The sequence below is a fragment of the Ambystoma mexicanum genome, chromosome 11, assembly GCF_040938575.1.
Source record: "Ambystoma mexicanum isolate Mex_15411 chromosome 11, UKY_AmexF1_1, whole genome shotgun sequence".
In the NCBI taxonomy this organism is placed as follows: domain Eukaryota; kingdom Metazoa; phylum Chordata; class Amphibia; order Caudata; family Ambystomatidae; genus Ambystoma; species Ambystoma mexicanum.
Window position 1 is genome coordinate 420,596,784 of NC_090934.1, and position 14,539 is coordinate 420,611,322.

Below are 14,539 nucleotides of genomic sequence, written 5' to 3' on the forward strand. Positions count from 1 at the left end.
CTTACCGTGGAATGTTGAGGAACACAATACATTGCAGCTTTAGCTCCTGGATCTTGGAGGTCAGGTCAGTCCCATCACACTAACAAGTGGACATAAGGCAGAGAGTGAGTAACTGAAGATCCCAGAACACCTGCAACACGTATAACATCGCAGAGATCCAAACTCTTCTCAAATAAAGCCCCTACCACCACACAAATGGTCAGCAAAGAGAAGATGGCAGCCAATCATCAAAGGCTGCTCTGTCTTTACTGGGGGATGAAGTGGTGCCACTTTTCTCTGACAGGACTCCTCAGTGCCCCACCCACTTCACTATCGGAAACAGATATCTTTAGCAGACCCTACTTACCACCACTTTGATGTGCTTTGCAAGGTCTCTGGAGCTCCCAGTCAGGAAGTCGGAGAAGGCAGTCTGTGCCCGAGACGATGTGAGGAGGAAGGCCGTCCGCCAAGAGGATGAGTGTTAAAGGGTGGAATGGGAAGGAAAGAAGAAAATAATATAATGTGAAAAAACAATGTTAAAAATAAAAATTGTAATTTTATTTTCTAAATTATGAGCAACGTTTTGCTCACCTAATTACAGGTGGAGCACACCCAGCTGTGTCTCGCTGCAACACCAAGAAAGAAATGCGAAATCCCTTGCCTTCAGTGTATGGCAAATGAGCACATCGCATTTGGACTGATGTCCGGTGTGCCATTAATGGTTGTGCAAATGTACCCACAACATAAGTAGAAACATTGTAGATGTGAGCAGTGATCCAATATACAGCAGCCCCATGTGCTGAATTACGGAGGGGGGCATCTCCTTGTGGAGAAAGCGGTGCCACCTCTTTCCTAATGTATGAAGATAGTTTACATAATATCTATACTTCTAGTATACCAGCTCCCACTAAAATATAATTACCCCCTACTTCCATTACAGTAGTTATACCCACCTAGTCTCCAACATCGGAGTACATGGTATTTGCTCACTCGCTCTCCCAACACCCAAAAGAGCTGCAGCAACGTTCTTGCCCAAAACGCATTACACACGTTGTGCCTATGAGGCCTAACCTTTAAATCCAGAATAAGCTTTGTACCTACCCGCTCGCCAACAACCCGAACTAGAACTGCATCCACCCATTCACAACAGAGACCAAAACCAGCAAGCACCCACTGTCGACACCCATAACAAAGGCTCTTCTTACCCCAGCATAAAACATTTTATTCCGAAACCGGCTGTTGAATTTCTCAGGATTGGCCTCTGCAGTAAGAAAGCCGGAGAAACAAATTAAAAAACAAACAGTTGTGGATGTGAGACAAAAATAAAGAAGCAAACCAAATGAGAAGAGACCTAACATAAGTACTGAACTACAGAAAGGTTGGGAGAGGCGTGGGGGTGTCAAAGTTCAAGTCAATGAATAGATACATTATTTTTAAACCTGCAATTTAAAAAAAAGGCACCCATCAACATCTGTAGTAGCTGAAGGCACTCGCTGCAGTGGGTCTCCGCCTACAAAAATCACTCAACCACCGCTTTCAGCTAGAAAATAAAGACTTACCCATTTAAATCACCACATGTAGGTTGCTACCTGGAACGAACACTCCTATCCTTAAACTTCAAGAGGGAGAAGGTGCCCCGTGCAGCCATAGCAATGCACCTTTCATTAAATGGTTGTAGTCCTGGTGGAGATTCTTTCAGACTTTTTAGCAAACATGAAGTGTTGGACAAGGTCATAACCAAGAGGTTTGCATTTTTTCATTTAATTCTTTTAGGGGTTTAGTAGACATTCTTCATATTCCAACCCTAGAAATGAGTTTGCAAGAGTGCCTACCAACTACTCTCAGGTTGCAGATATTTGGATTTCCACTTAAAATAATGAGTCAAGCTGTTAAGTATTAAGGTCAACATCCGGAATCACATTTACTTTTAGTTTTAAACATCCTTATGTTGCCTGTAGTGCCTGTGTAAAGAGGTATTTTGCGCCCCTCCCTCACCCTGGCACTGGTCAATAGCACGATGTATGCACAGGGCTCTCTGACAAGGCTATGCCCGGTAGTACTTTAGGCAGCAATGTTGGGCGCCTGTTGCCATTCCATTTAGTACTGTAGGTGCAGAGGGCACACTGGCTCACTGGGAATAGTCTTCAGGTTGCGTTTTGAACCAGGGGACAGACAGACAGTTACTTTAGATTGTTTAACTTTGACAATATGAACCTCCTCTGATCAAATTAAGGGCTGTGATAAAGTCACCTCATTTTCCTCTCCAATTATCAGTACAATATTCTAGAATCCTCAAGACAAAGCACACCTAACAAGCTCTTCGGGAAACCGTCAGGAATCTTAGGTCAAGACATGAAGCCATGGAGTCCCAGATAAAGGTAGATGTTGGGTGTCATGTAGGGTCCATCCTCATTTTGCCAGGGGTGGCGAAGATGGGTCAAGAACGGAGGCAGAGTAAAGCACAGGGGAGAAAAGTTTCCGATTCCAGGGCCACAGGTGCTAAGATGACAGAGTTCGGGATCAAATGTGAAGGCGTCATGTGGCCTAAGGGAGAACAGTTAATCCAGGTTTGCGTCACCCCTCTGATGTCGCAATGTTCTCCACCTTCAATGCCATGCCACCACCCTGCACACTCCACCGAGATTCCACCTACTCCAAGTGTGTCAATAGGATTATTGAACCTTTTGAGTAGTTTTCTGCAGTAGGCTGACCCAAGCCCTCTATGGTTCTGTGAAAAAACAATCCCTATCCTGCTTTAAATCACTCATTACCACAGTAGCCTGTATGCACTGTTAACCACTAGATAGTTTTCCATGCTGTAAATATAAGGGGGGGGTGTGTATAGAGAGCAACACCCTTAGTGAGGGAAAGAGGCAGAGCCATTTAGAGTTATGAATTTGGTTGCGCTGTTTTGGGATGGCGTGAGCGGACAGCAGATCCCCGTAGCTCTGCTCGCACAAAGCCAACTCCCATATACAAACACTATCCTGGTGCCAATTCTGCGGCCCTGGGAGCAGAGGGAGGGCGATGAGGACTCAGCAGCCAAGACACCCAAAATACTAGTGCAAGAGCTCAAACTCAGTGTGATAGACCCAAGAGAAACAGTGACGGCGCCAGAGGACGAGTGGGCTAAAATGGCCGCGGGGCACAGGTGCAGCAATAACCGCAGCGAAGAAGCAACAGAGGAGGCCGGCTATCCGGGAGGCAGGTGTGGAAGCCACTCCTCACGTCCCCCTTACCCCCAGCTGCAGGACATCTCAGAGCGGCAGGGCAAGGGGTGGAGGTTCCCAGATGCAGAGTCCCGGGTGGACTCGGCACTTGACCTGTAGAAAGGACACGCTGAGGCGCGGCAGGCCCGGCGGACCTGGGGGTGCTCAAGCAGACAGCTGGCTCGCAGCAGTGGTTCCACAGAGCAAGCGTAAGTCCAAACCCCCTCCACCCCTGAGGCGCAACAGGTCTGGTGGCCCCGGGTGACCAGACACAAACGGCTCATAGAGAACCACCCACTGAGCCCAACAGACAGGTGGCAAGTTAGGAGAGGACACAGGAGTACCTGCAACTAGGAGAAGCCAGCAACGCAAGAGGGGCCTGGGTGCACACCGGGAGTGCCTGGTGCATGCATCTGACCTGGGTAAGGCTCCCTGCCACAGCTGCCCTGGGCTCGTCTCCCTGAACACCTTCCCCCTCATTTCTCCTCACGCCCAATGGCATTCGGGGGAAGGAGGAGGGAACAAAAGTGATTGCCTGAGCAGGAGGGGCGGTCTGTGCCAGGCAAGAGGACACTTGGTGTCTAGCCTGGGGAGGTCAGTAAAGTACCCCCTCGAGACCCAGGGAACTACAGAAGGAGGGAACAGTGAAACTGTTGGGCCCGCAGGTCCACAAAAGTCATGAAGAAGGATAAAGAGAAGCACGGAGGTGGGAAGATGAGCACCCAGGCCAAAATCGACTCCTTCACAGGATCCGGCCCCGGGCTGCTAGGAGAGACCGCTGCGGGCGAAACACCATTCCAGGTGGAGGGGGCGTCAGAGGGGCCAATCCACGAAGGACATTCTGAAGGCTAGAATAGAGGCAACAGTGACTCTGGAGTTGAAAACTGATGCGATCAGGCAGATGTGGGACTACTACGGCACAACCTACACAAAATGTCTGGCTGAGAAGGGGAGGCGGAAAAAAATCTCAGATTTGGATGGTGTCATAAATCCATTGAAAGAAGAAGTCCAAGCCCGTACCCAACAAAAGCAACGGCTGGAAGGGAGGGCGAGAAGAATGACTATTCAAATTAACAGTCTTCCAGAAAAGATTGAAGGCCCATCAATGGAACTCTACTTGGAAGAATGGATCAAAAGCTGGCCCGGCATACAGGGGCTCGCCAACCTCTCCATAGAGCAGGCGCACTGGGTGCCGGGCAGGGCTCCGCCACCCAGCAGCCACCCCAGCCAAGTAATAGCAAAATAGTTGCATTACAGGGACTGGAACTTTATCCACCATGCGGCCTGGGTGATGGAGGTCAATGGAGCCAGGGTCAGCATTTTTCCTGATTTCACCAAGGCGGTCCCAAAAGGCCAGACAGTCTTTCGACGCAGTGAAGAAACATCTCAGGGAGAAGGCGGTTAAATATGCTACAATTTTCCCTGCAGCGCTTAGCGTTATCGGCCCACAGGGAGTTCGTTTTTATTTTTATACAACCCCCACAGAAGCCTGTGACTGGGCAGAAACCATGCACCCAAACAACGGCAGGAAGGAGAGAGAACCAAAGAGCGCGGAAGACCGACTATGGACTGAGGGCTCTGCAAAGGGGCACATATTTTCCCTGATGGTCTCTGGAAATTAGATCTGTTGAGCCTTGACGACTGCGTTGGGAAGGGGGATGAGACCTTTTGTTAACGTGCTATGGACATCCGTCGGGACGGTCACATCCATGAGAAGTGAAGAAACGAGCCGGGCAAAGTTGGAGCGGAGCGACTGGGGCCATTGACCCCGTTTTAAGTCTGGTATATGCCCTCAATGCACAGAAGGCCTGGCTCCGTTTATTATAGGTCAATAGATGTTTCAAGTTTTGTTGGAGGTGGGGGGAACTTATTGGATATGGGCGTTGTTACGAGACAGGCGATAAGGCCGGGAAACTGTTGGCATGGCTAGAGGTCTGGGAAGAGGAGTCAAGATGGATAAGAGAAGTAGAACGAGTCGAGGGTGGGGAGGATGAAGGAAACAGGGACAGGAGATTGTGGCGGAATTAAGGGGATTCTACCATGGCTTGTACGGGAGGAGTGGGGGGGGGGGCAGACAGAGCAGGAATTTACGGGTACCTTGAAAGGATTTCCCTGCCCAGGCTTACGGAGGCAGAGAGGGAGGTATTGCATATGGAAATCTCAGTCAAAGAGGTGCAAGCCAGCATTTGTCAGCTACAGCCTGGGAAAATCCCAGGGCCTAAGGGGTTTCCCATCGAATGTTGGAAGAGGCTGAGCGGACATGTGGCCGAACCAATGCTTGGAATGTTTCAGGAATGTAGAGTTAGAGGACAGATTCCGGAAAGACTCTTGACTGGCCACTATCGTGGTCCCCCATAAGAAAGGGAAGCCGAGAGAGTTATGCTCCTTGCATTGCCCGAGCTCCCTGTTGAATGGGGAAACGCAAGTCCTAGCCAAAGTACTGGCTAATGGGTTACTTGAGTAATAGGGAGATGAAATCGGACCAATGTAGGTTTGTTCCCATGAGGGCCACACAGATGAATATTATAAGGGTACACAACGATATGGGTATTGTGATGGAGCTGGCGGGACCTCATGCCACCATGGCCCTCAACTCAGAAAAGGGTTTTGATTCGATCCGGTGGGAGTTCTTGTGGGCAACAATGGGTATATTCGGGTTCGGCCACAGATTTATGCGATGGGCTATATATATTTTAATCCTTGAGCCAAGATATGAATCCATGGATACATATGTAAGAGTTTCTCTCTCCAGTGGGGCACGAGGCAGAGGTGTCCGCTATCCCCATTGTTGTTCTTGCTTGCCATCGAGATATTGGTAGAATTCATAAAGGCTGACCCACTCTCAATGGGCTGTGTGTGCTTGGGCGGGATGGGAAGATCGCATCTCTTCATACGCTGTCTTGCTACTCTTTCTAGGCGACCCAGGGAGGACAGGCCCCAGGGCAATACAGATCCGACAGGAATTTGGGGAACATAGTGGACTTAAAAGTAACTTGAGTAAATCAGTGCTTGTTCCGGTTCAGGGGGGGTGCAGGGCAGTCCCGGTGGACTTCCCACTGCAAATTGCTGAGGCACTGTTTGTCCATTTAGGGGTCCTGCAACAGATAGACAAATGGTTCGAGGTTACAGTATGGTGCCAAATGGGCGACACTCCCCTTGACCATGGTGGGAAGGGCTAACCTTTTCAAAATAATCACGTTCCCTAGGCTAATCTACATCTTACAGAACACCCCATTTAGGATAGCCAGGGTGACTTTTGCTAGAATTAACTCACTAGTGCAGGGAATCATATGGGGTTGGGGTGCGCCGCGTATCACACTAAAATCTTTAACTCAGTGCGGGAAGTAGGCCTGGGGGTCCCGGACGTATGCAAGTATTATTGGGCAAGCCAGCTAGTAGTGGCCAAAAAAATGGGTTTTCGGCGGTACCGATTTAGCAAACGCTACGTTGGAGATCGATGCAATGGGAGGGAAATCCCAGTTACTGGTTCTTTATGGTAGCCCGGGAGATCTGACACTACCAAAAGCAACCCACCAAGTCATACAAGGACACCAGGGCTATTGGATACAAGTGACCGGGGCATCGCCTCTGTGGGAAAAACCTGGCTATCCCAGAGGTTTACAAGCTGGACAAACACACCAGGTGGGTGGAGAGTGGGGGGTCAAGAACATGGGTGGCGACGTCGCAGGACACACAATGCCCATCTTCCCTGACCTATGCAATAAACAGGACTTGGGTGTTAGAGACCATTATACATGCCTGCGACTGAGACATGCTCTTCACAGCCAATTGGGAGGTAGCCTAGATGTCCTCGACCACACTCCATTGGAAGTCATCTGCTCGCTGAACACATTGATATAGGATTGCTGTCGCTTTTTCTCAAACTATTAACAACTTTACATCTGCAAAGCTGAGCAGATTCAGAGCTAAGCAGGAACCAGACCTAGGAGAATTGGATGAGGAAGATTGGGTGGATACACTAATGGCAGTTAGGGAGGTCAACATGTTACGAGACGCCGGTTGGTTCAGCTGAAGATCCTGTACCGGATTGATTATTCCAGGAAGATCCTGCATAAAACAGGTATGCGGAGGACAACATAAGTGTAAAAGTGGCGTGGGTTCCTTCTTTCACAAGATTTTGGCTTGCCCTACTGTCAGAGCAGATTGGGAAAAGATCCTAGACATCCTATCTAAGCTGAAAGGGAGTGGCCGAAGGTGGCCGTACTGCATATTCTGGGAGAGGCGGTGAGCTCGGGTGGGTGGGTAAAGCAACTTATTAACACAGGGTTGGCTTTAGCAAGGGCGGACCTGGCTACTCAGTGGGGGACGGGAGTACAACCAACAGTGGCTGCATTGAAAGAGCGTATGGACCAGTGCAGATCACTGGAAGAAATCATATATTGCCATTGAGGTTGCCTTAGGAAATGTCAGAAGATATGAGGGGGTGGGGGAAGTGGGATGAGGTGGGGTGTTTGGGGGCTCATGGGAGGGGAAGTGGAGGTTCGTTCTTTCTCTTACACACAGGCCTAAAGAAGAAAGGGACAGGTATGGATAATGCTGCAACCCATGGGACAAGCACTGTTATGGTTATAAGGAAATGTATGCTCTGCCTTTTGTTCTTTTTCTTTGGCTGTTTCAGTGTTTTCGAATTGTACCATTCAATAAAGTTTTTTTCTTTCTTTTTCAAATGCTGTGAATTCGGGTTGGAGATATTCTGGTTGCTATAAAGGCCTGTATCAGCGTTCACTTCAAGATGCAAGAGCAGTGGTCTTCAAACTTTTTATGCCAAGCTCCCCTTGAATAAAACATTTTGAAGTTGTGCCTCCCGAATCATTGAGGTCGTTGGATGAGAAACAGTTTTGTTAGGGGCCACCTCTACCTCTGGTGACAGTGGGCAGCTGTGATGAGGAAGCATGCAAAATGATCAAATGCCCAGACACTCCAAGATACTTCTGAAGCTCGAGTCTTCAAGAGGAGTGAAATGGGAATGATCCCATGAACTCAATATCAAGTATTTGTTTGGTTGCACAATTCGTCCAATAGGAATGGAATTCTGTCCTAACCTGCCCCGCTGATCCAGTCTCTCCTGCCCTGTGTTGCCCTCTTATTTTGTCCTAGTCTGACCCTCTGATTCGGCCTCTCTGTCCTATTCCATCCTAAACCATCTGCACTGGGTCTTCCTCAGTCAGTCCTAGTCTGTCCCTCACATTTGGTCTTACCTGACCATTCTGTCTCTGCCCGTTGGTCTGTCCTATTCTGCCTCTCCCTTCTAGTCTGTCCTAGTCACTCTCCCTACTATTCGGTCCTTACTTCCAACCTGTCCTTTTCGGTCTCACCCCTCCCTCCCCACATTCAGTCCCTCCCCTATCCTGTCCCTTCTTCCATTACCAATTAGTACAGGTGTTCTTCTGAAGGACAAGGCAACTGTTGTATCCCCTAGCAATCTCTCACAGCCTTAAAATCTCGTTGTTTCATCTCCATTCTAGGCCCAATTCTGTCTCTCTCCCTCCTGTTCTCTTGCATTCTTGTTGTATCTTCCTGTTGTCTCTTTTCTCCTCTGGCTCACATTCTTCTTCTACCCTCCTCTATCCCATAGTTTCTTTCACCCTCCCTTGTAGCTGCTTGTTCTCCTGTTGAAGTGCTCATGTTCCCTCTTCTCTTTTGGCCAGAAGAGTGCCTTCCTTCACATCGTCCGTGCTGACGAAGACAACACAGCATGAACATTCTTCCATGCTTTGTTCCTTACTAGAAAGGTGCACCTGAGGCAGCCTAGTGGCTCTTAACTGTTATACAAGCTGTTGGACTCTTGTCCCCACAGACCCACCGTTATGGTGCCATGCCCCACAGTTTGAACAACACTGCTAGAGGAACCTTTCCAGCAACTAAAGACCTTTGCCCTACTGAGTTAGGTGTTCAATTAATACTATGGCTGCTAACGATAGGAAACCAGATTGCAGTGTTGTAACAAGTGGACTGGCACAGCTACAGACGAGTTAGGATTGTTTACGATCCCTACCCTGAGAACCTTTAAAGGAGGTGCTTTAAAATCAACTGCCGTGGAATCAATCTCTTGTAACATTGTTGAATTTTTCACAAGCAAAGAAGACTTTGCCTGAATAACCATTTCCATGTATGAGAAGGTGCTTCTACAATGGGCGTTTCCATATTTTTGACCCTTGACTAGTGGCGAGGGTTGGAGCCTTGCTTAGGAAGCTTTGCCAGGAACCCTCATGAGAAGTCTGTAGAAAAGCCAAGAACCAAAGGATCCACGTTCAGTCAACAGTGCTTACAAGCCTATTAAGGGTTCAGCAGGATCTGACAGCATAGACTGGACACTTTACCCACTTAAAGCTGATTTGGGTTGACCATGAACAAGTGCCCCAAACTATTGGAAGAAAGAAAAAGTGTATTCAAACCCCCGGGTCTGCCCAGTTAAGGGGGAGACTAGACTGGGCAATGTTACCAATTTGGGCTGAGTTGAGCCTTCAATGTGAAAGGATGCACGGACCAGAACGCAAACCACAGCACCACCAGACTATGCAAAGGCCTGGGTGAAACCAGCCTTTATTTATTTATAGTGCACACAGACCCAAGGGTATCAGGGCGCGAGAACAAAAGGATACTTTAAGCTTACATAGCTACATAGTTAAATGGTTACATAGGGAAATACAACAATCCAGAATGTGATGCATATTATCTTACACGTATGGATATACAGATGTACAGCAAGATCCATTGTGGGTTACTGGTCAAGTGTAAAGGAAAAGCTGGTTATGCAAGAGCTAAAGATAATTTTCTTTAAGCCAGTTGATATTTAATCTAAAATGTGGGTAAGTTTGGTCCAACCTTAACGCAGGTGGTAGGGAATTCCAAAGTTGGGCAGCTTTGACAGGGAAGCTATTCCCACCACTTGTGGTAATTTTGGAGGGGGGGGAACTGATAAGCAGTTTGTGTAAGCCGCTCTAGTGGGTCTGGATGCAAGTTTTCTTTTGAACCTCTCTGTCAGGTAGCTAGGTGCTGCATTGTTGAGGCACTCTAAGGTTAGGGATGCAGTTTTTAGTTTAATTTTGTCAATAGTTGCGAGCCAGTTAGATTGTCTTCTAGTCGTTGAAATGTGTTCTCTTTTGGTCATTCCTAGGGCTGCTCGCAAGGCATTATTTTGAAGTTTTTGAATTTTCTTCGTGATAGGTTTATTAGATCCGAAGTAGAGGGCGTTGGAGTAGTCCAGTTTGGACCGCACAAGTGCTCTTGCCAAAGTGGTGCAACTGCTTGTGGAGAGGTATGGTTTCGCTGATCTGATCAACTTACATATGTAGGCCGTGGAAGATGCCATAGCGTGCACTTGTTTTGTCAGGGTAAGGCTAGAGTCGAGGTAAAAACCTAGTGTTTTTACCTAGTTAACCTTAATTGTGTTGCCATCTATGTGAAAGGACGTGTATTCATAGCCGAGTTTCTTAATATTGGATGTAGTCCCCAGAATGATGAGTTCCGTATTGTCATCATTCAGTCATAGACCATGAAGTGCCATTCATGCCTGGATGATGAGGTATATCCTATTCACCAAAGCCAACTCCTGATTGTAATACCCTGAAAGTGGGATGAGAATCGGGGTGTCATCTGCATAGTTAGTATAGGTGACACCTAGATGCATATGCAGCATGCCAGTTACTTGTTATTGAAAGCAAAATGTGAAAGCATGGCCACGATGACAAGTCTCCCCATAAGAGCCCACATTATCTGGAATCCTACTCACTTCTAATATGAACATTTCGGTTTTTTTCCATGTGATCCCATTTAAGTTTTATTTTTCTAAAGTAGATTTCTTTAATGGCAATTAGTGAATACAATTGGCATTTATTAGAACATGTTTTTATAGTGATATCTTGACTTGTATTTTGAGCTTGTTGGGACTCCTGTGCCTTTTAGGGGTAAGACGTGAGCTTGGCCAGAACTGATACTACAGATGTTAGTTTTCCTCATAGAAAACCCACTTACGTCTAAAGGGGACATTTTCTTGCACCCCTGCATTCTCTACTGCTGCCCCCTGCAGAAGCACACTGATAATCATACCTCGAGATTCATGAAACTCCAGCGTCACACGGGCATCGAATCCAAGGCTGAAGTAGTTGTTGAAAACGTCAAGTGGGAGCTGAGGACAGAAAGGAAAATAACAAATAATTTAGAGCGGAAAGGCTGCTGGGTTCTACTCTTCACCTGACCTTTCAGTTACATGCACCGCATCCATCTCTCCACCCACCCGGTCTGGCCACCCATGCCCTTTTGTCCTAAGAAGACAGCCAACAGTGGAAGCATGTGTTTGAGTGCAGAGTAGAATGTCCAACTAGCTCTGGTATGGGTCGATGTCTCTACCACAGATGTGAGCTTACCAAGCCTAAGCTAGAAGAAGCCACAAAACCAAGTGGAGAGAGGGAGCTCGATCACAGGTTAACTTGCAACCAACTAGGATTCTTCGCCAGAGGAAGCAATGGAGGAGAAAGCACTTCAGCACAGAGAAGAGCCTACAACCACCAGAGGGAGCACGCTCTGGATCAGATTAGAACCTACAACCAATAATGCGTCAGGAAGCAAATGAGGGTGCAAGAGGAGTCTCTAGCCTGCAGGTAAAATCAATGTGCATCCCTTGTGCCCATTGTGGACATGATGAACCAGAGAGACATACAAGATCTCTGTACTGGCCTTCCAAACAAGCCATCCAGAGACAAATAGATGTTCATTTCTAGGATATTTGGCAGCCTGTTTCATAAATGTACTTTTCATTATGTACAGTAGATTACATGGGCATGCTAGACACTATAGGACATTGGTAGAGTTGTAATTTGACGAAAAAACCCATTCCTTCAACAAATGTATAAAAACGTGTCCAACATTAAAATCCCCCTGCCTCCTAAAATCAGAGCACTGCCAAATAATGTCCCAGTGCCTTTTCTTGAGATTCTTTGTATGTTTTTACAGCTTGTATGAGGAGCATGCCTCTTCTGAAAGCAAAAACGTTTCATCTTTCATTGGGATATTTGTGCTTTAATCCGATGCCATTAAAAGCAAAATTGATTGTTACTGGAAGGACAGTGTCTTGTGAGGCTAGGGAGGTGAGCCCGCTACGCAATACCGTTCCTAAAGGTAGATGCATTGGGGAAACTCACAGGGGGTTCTCTGAAGAGGAACTAGGAACTCCCCAAGTTACTCACTCTTGAACCATTAATAACATCAAGGCTTCAGAAGTGTCAAAGTTATCAAGCCACTGTTTGTTACTGTGAAATAAGACCCAAGATTCAACCTGAAGAAATGCACTGTAATAATACTGTGAAGAAGAGGGAGCGAGTGATGGAGAGCACGCAAATGAAAGAGAAAAAGGACTATAATCCTCCATTGGGGAGGGCCCAACCAGGTGCCATATAAAGAGTAGGAATGTTCTCAGAGTAGCGATGCCCAGCAGTTTCAAACCAGCAGTGTTTTTGAAGCTGATCGAAATCAGGAAGTCCTGCCTGCTGAGGAGGCAACCAGCTGGCGTGCGAGGGAAGCACCAAGAGCTGAAAGCAGGATAGAACAGGGGGAGGAAACTGCAAAGAAGAGAGCCAGTAATGAGTGGGGGCGTGACCCAGGAGTGGTGGAATGTGCAGTCTGGTAACTAGACCGAGACCGGTATGACTTGGCACCACGCAGCGGATGTAGAGAAGCTGAGAGAGTCAGAGAGAAGGCAGGAGCCGTCCTGACAACAAGAGGAGGAATCCCCATCCTGCAATCAGGCCTGGTGATGCCCAACCCCAGCAAATAAGTTAACAGGGATGGCAGGAGACCCAGGATGGAGCACAAATCTAATGAGTACCCAAATCATACCCACCCCAGTAATATTGATGCAAGGAAGTAAAGTATAGATATTACTGGGACAATCACACTCTTCCGAGTAATAATGAGAACTGGACTTCAATAAGTACTGGCTCAATTATACTTGTGCCAGTAATATTCATATGAGAAGGTCAAGTGTGGATCATCACTGGCATAATCCTGTTTGTATCAGTAAGAGAAGCAACTTTGATGAATGGTGTGACAAGACTCACTATAAACTAATAGAACGATTCGTCTGCACATCCTACTCGTTCCAGTGAGAGTGAAAAGTCAAGAGACTGAATCAATACTGTGGTCTTGCTACTCGTCCCAGTAAGACAAGTGGAAAAGAGCGTGAGAATCATTACTGGGCTCTTCCTACTCGTCGCAGTAATATGACCAGTGAGAATTATCATTGGGTTCGTAGTACATATCACAGTGACAGCAAAAGAACAAGAGACAGTCATTACATACAGCATCATATTTTTATTTAACCAGGTTATACAGTTGAGCAAAACCAAACTTTAGATACAAATCACCCCAAAAGAGTAAAATAAACACATTTACATCGTACCCAGAGAAGAGATGACATATGCTGGCCACAAGATCTTATCCAGGTAGAAGGGTGACATAGGTACAGCAAGTGGCCTGGCTCATGGCATTATGTCCAAGACGTTAGCTATCTTCTGCCAAAAGATGGTAAAAAAAAAAAAGGATGCATGCTTCCGGATTTCCACCCATAAACATGGCCCACAGGTCATCTGCTGTAAGTGGCCCCTGTAGGCCCGCAGCTTTTAGGGCATTTTGATGTAAGAGCTAGACAACTCGCCAGAAGGTGTCCAACTCACTCCCAAAGCCTCTGGTCCCTTGGTACGTTTAGCCATGCCCCCACTATATTCTTGGTCTGAACAATGTTGAATTTCACCTTAACATAGTCCCACAACAACGTGTTTCCTACAAATTTGTGGTTGCATCTTGGAGAGAGTTCACGATCCTGGATATGCTCCACAAAGCAAGCTGCATGGCTCTTTGTAGCCAGATCAACAATTAGCTGTTCACGGCTCAGTATAACCAACCTATTCTTCGTGTATTTCTTGAATTTACAGAGAGAACAGCTCAACACACGCCAATCCTCTACAGAGGACCCAATCCTCACTACATTGCTAGATGGCATAAAGTTAACCCTGGACAAGATTGCCTCGTGCAGAATGTCCATCAAGGTGCGAACAGGAGCATTCGCTAGTTTCCAAGACAGAGTCAAACAGCAAAGTTGGAATTTTACAAAAATTGGTACAATACCCAATTCCAAATAGATCATTTCAGGCGAGGTACATTTAATCAGTCTTAACAGTCTTTAGTATAGTGCATTCCAATTTATACAAATGACTTCATTTTTTAAATGCCCAATTTTCAGCCCCATAAAGAATCATGGATAGTATCTTTGCGTAGTACAACTGGATCCCAGCACCAATGTAATATCCTCCACCCTTAAGAGCATAGGACCATAT

General features: G+C 46.9%; 1 protein-coding gene across 17 annotated transcripts in view; it reads right to left on the bottom strand.

The window, feature by feature from the left end:
• Window positions 1–14,539, bottom strand: part of DGKZ (diacylglycerol kinase zeta) — a 1,700,725-nt gene that overhangs the window by 662,199 nt on the left and 1,023,987 nt on the right. For all 17 annotated transcript variants that reach the window (XM_069623235.1, XM_069623234.1, XM_069623231.1 and 14 more), the window contains 4 exons: window positions 11,259–11,337; window positions 1,185–1,240; window positions 347–409; window positions 6–79 (listed from right to left, as the gene is read on the bottom strand). In XM_069623235.1, the coding sequence (XP_069479336.1) occupies window positions 6–79; window positions 347–409; window positions 1,185–1,240; window positions 11,259–11,337 (272 nt within the window). The remainder of the gene's footprint in view (window positions 1–5; window positions 80–346; window positions 410–1,184; window positions 1,241–11,258; window positions 11,338–14,539) is intronic.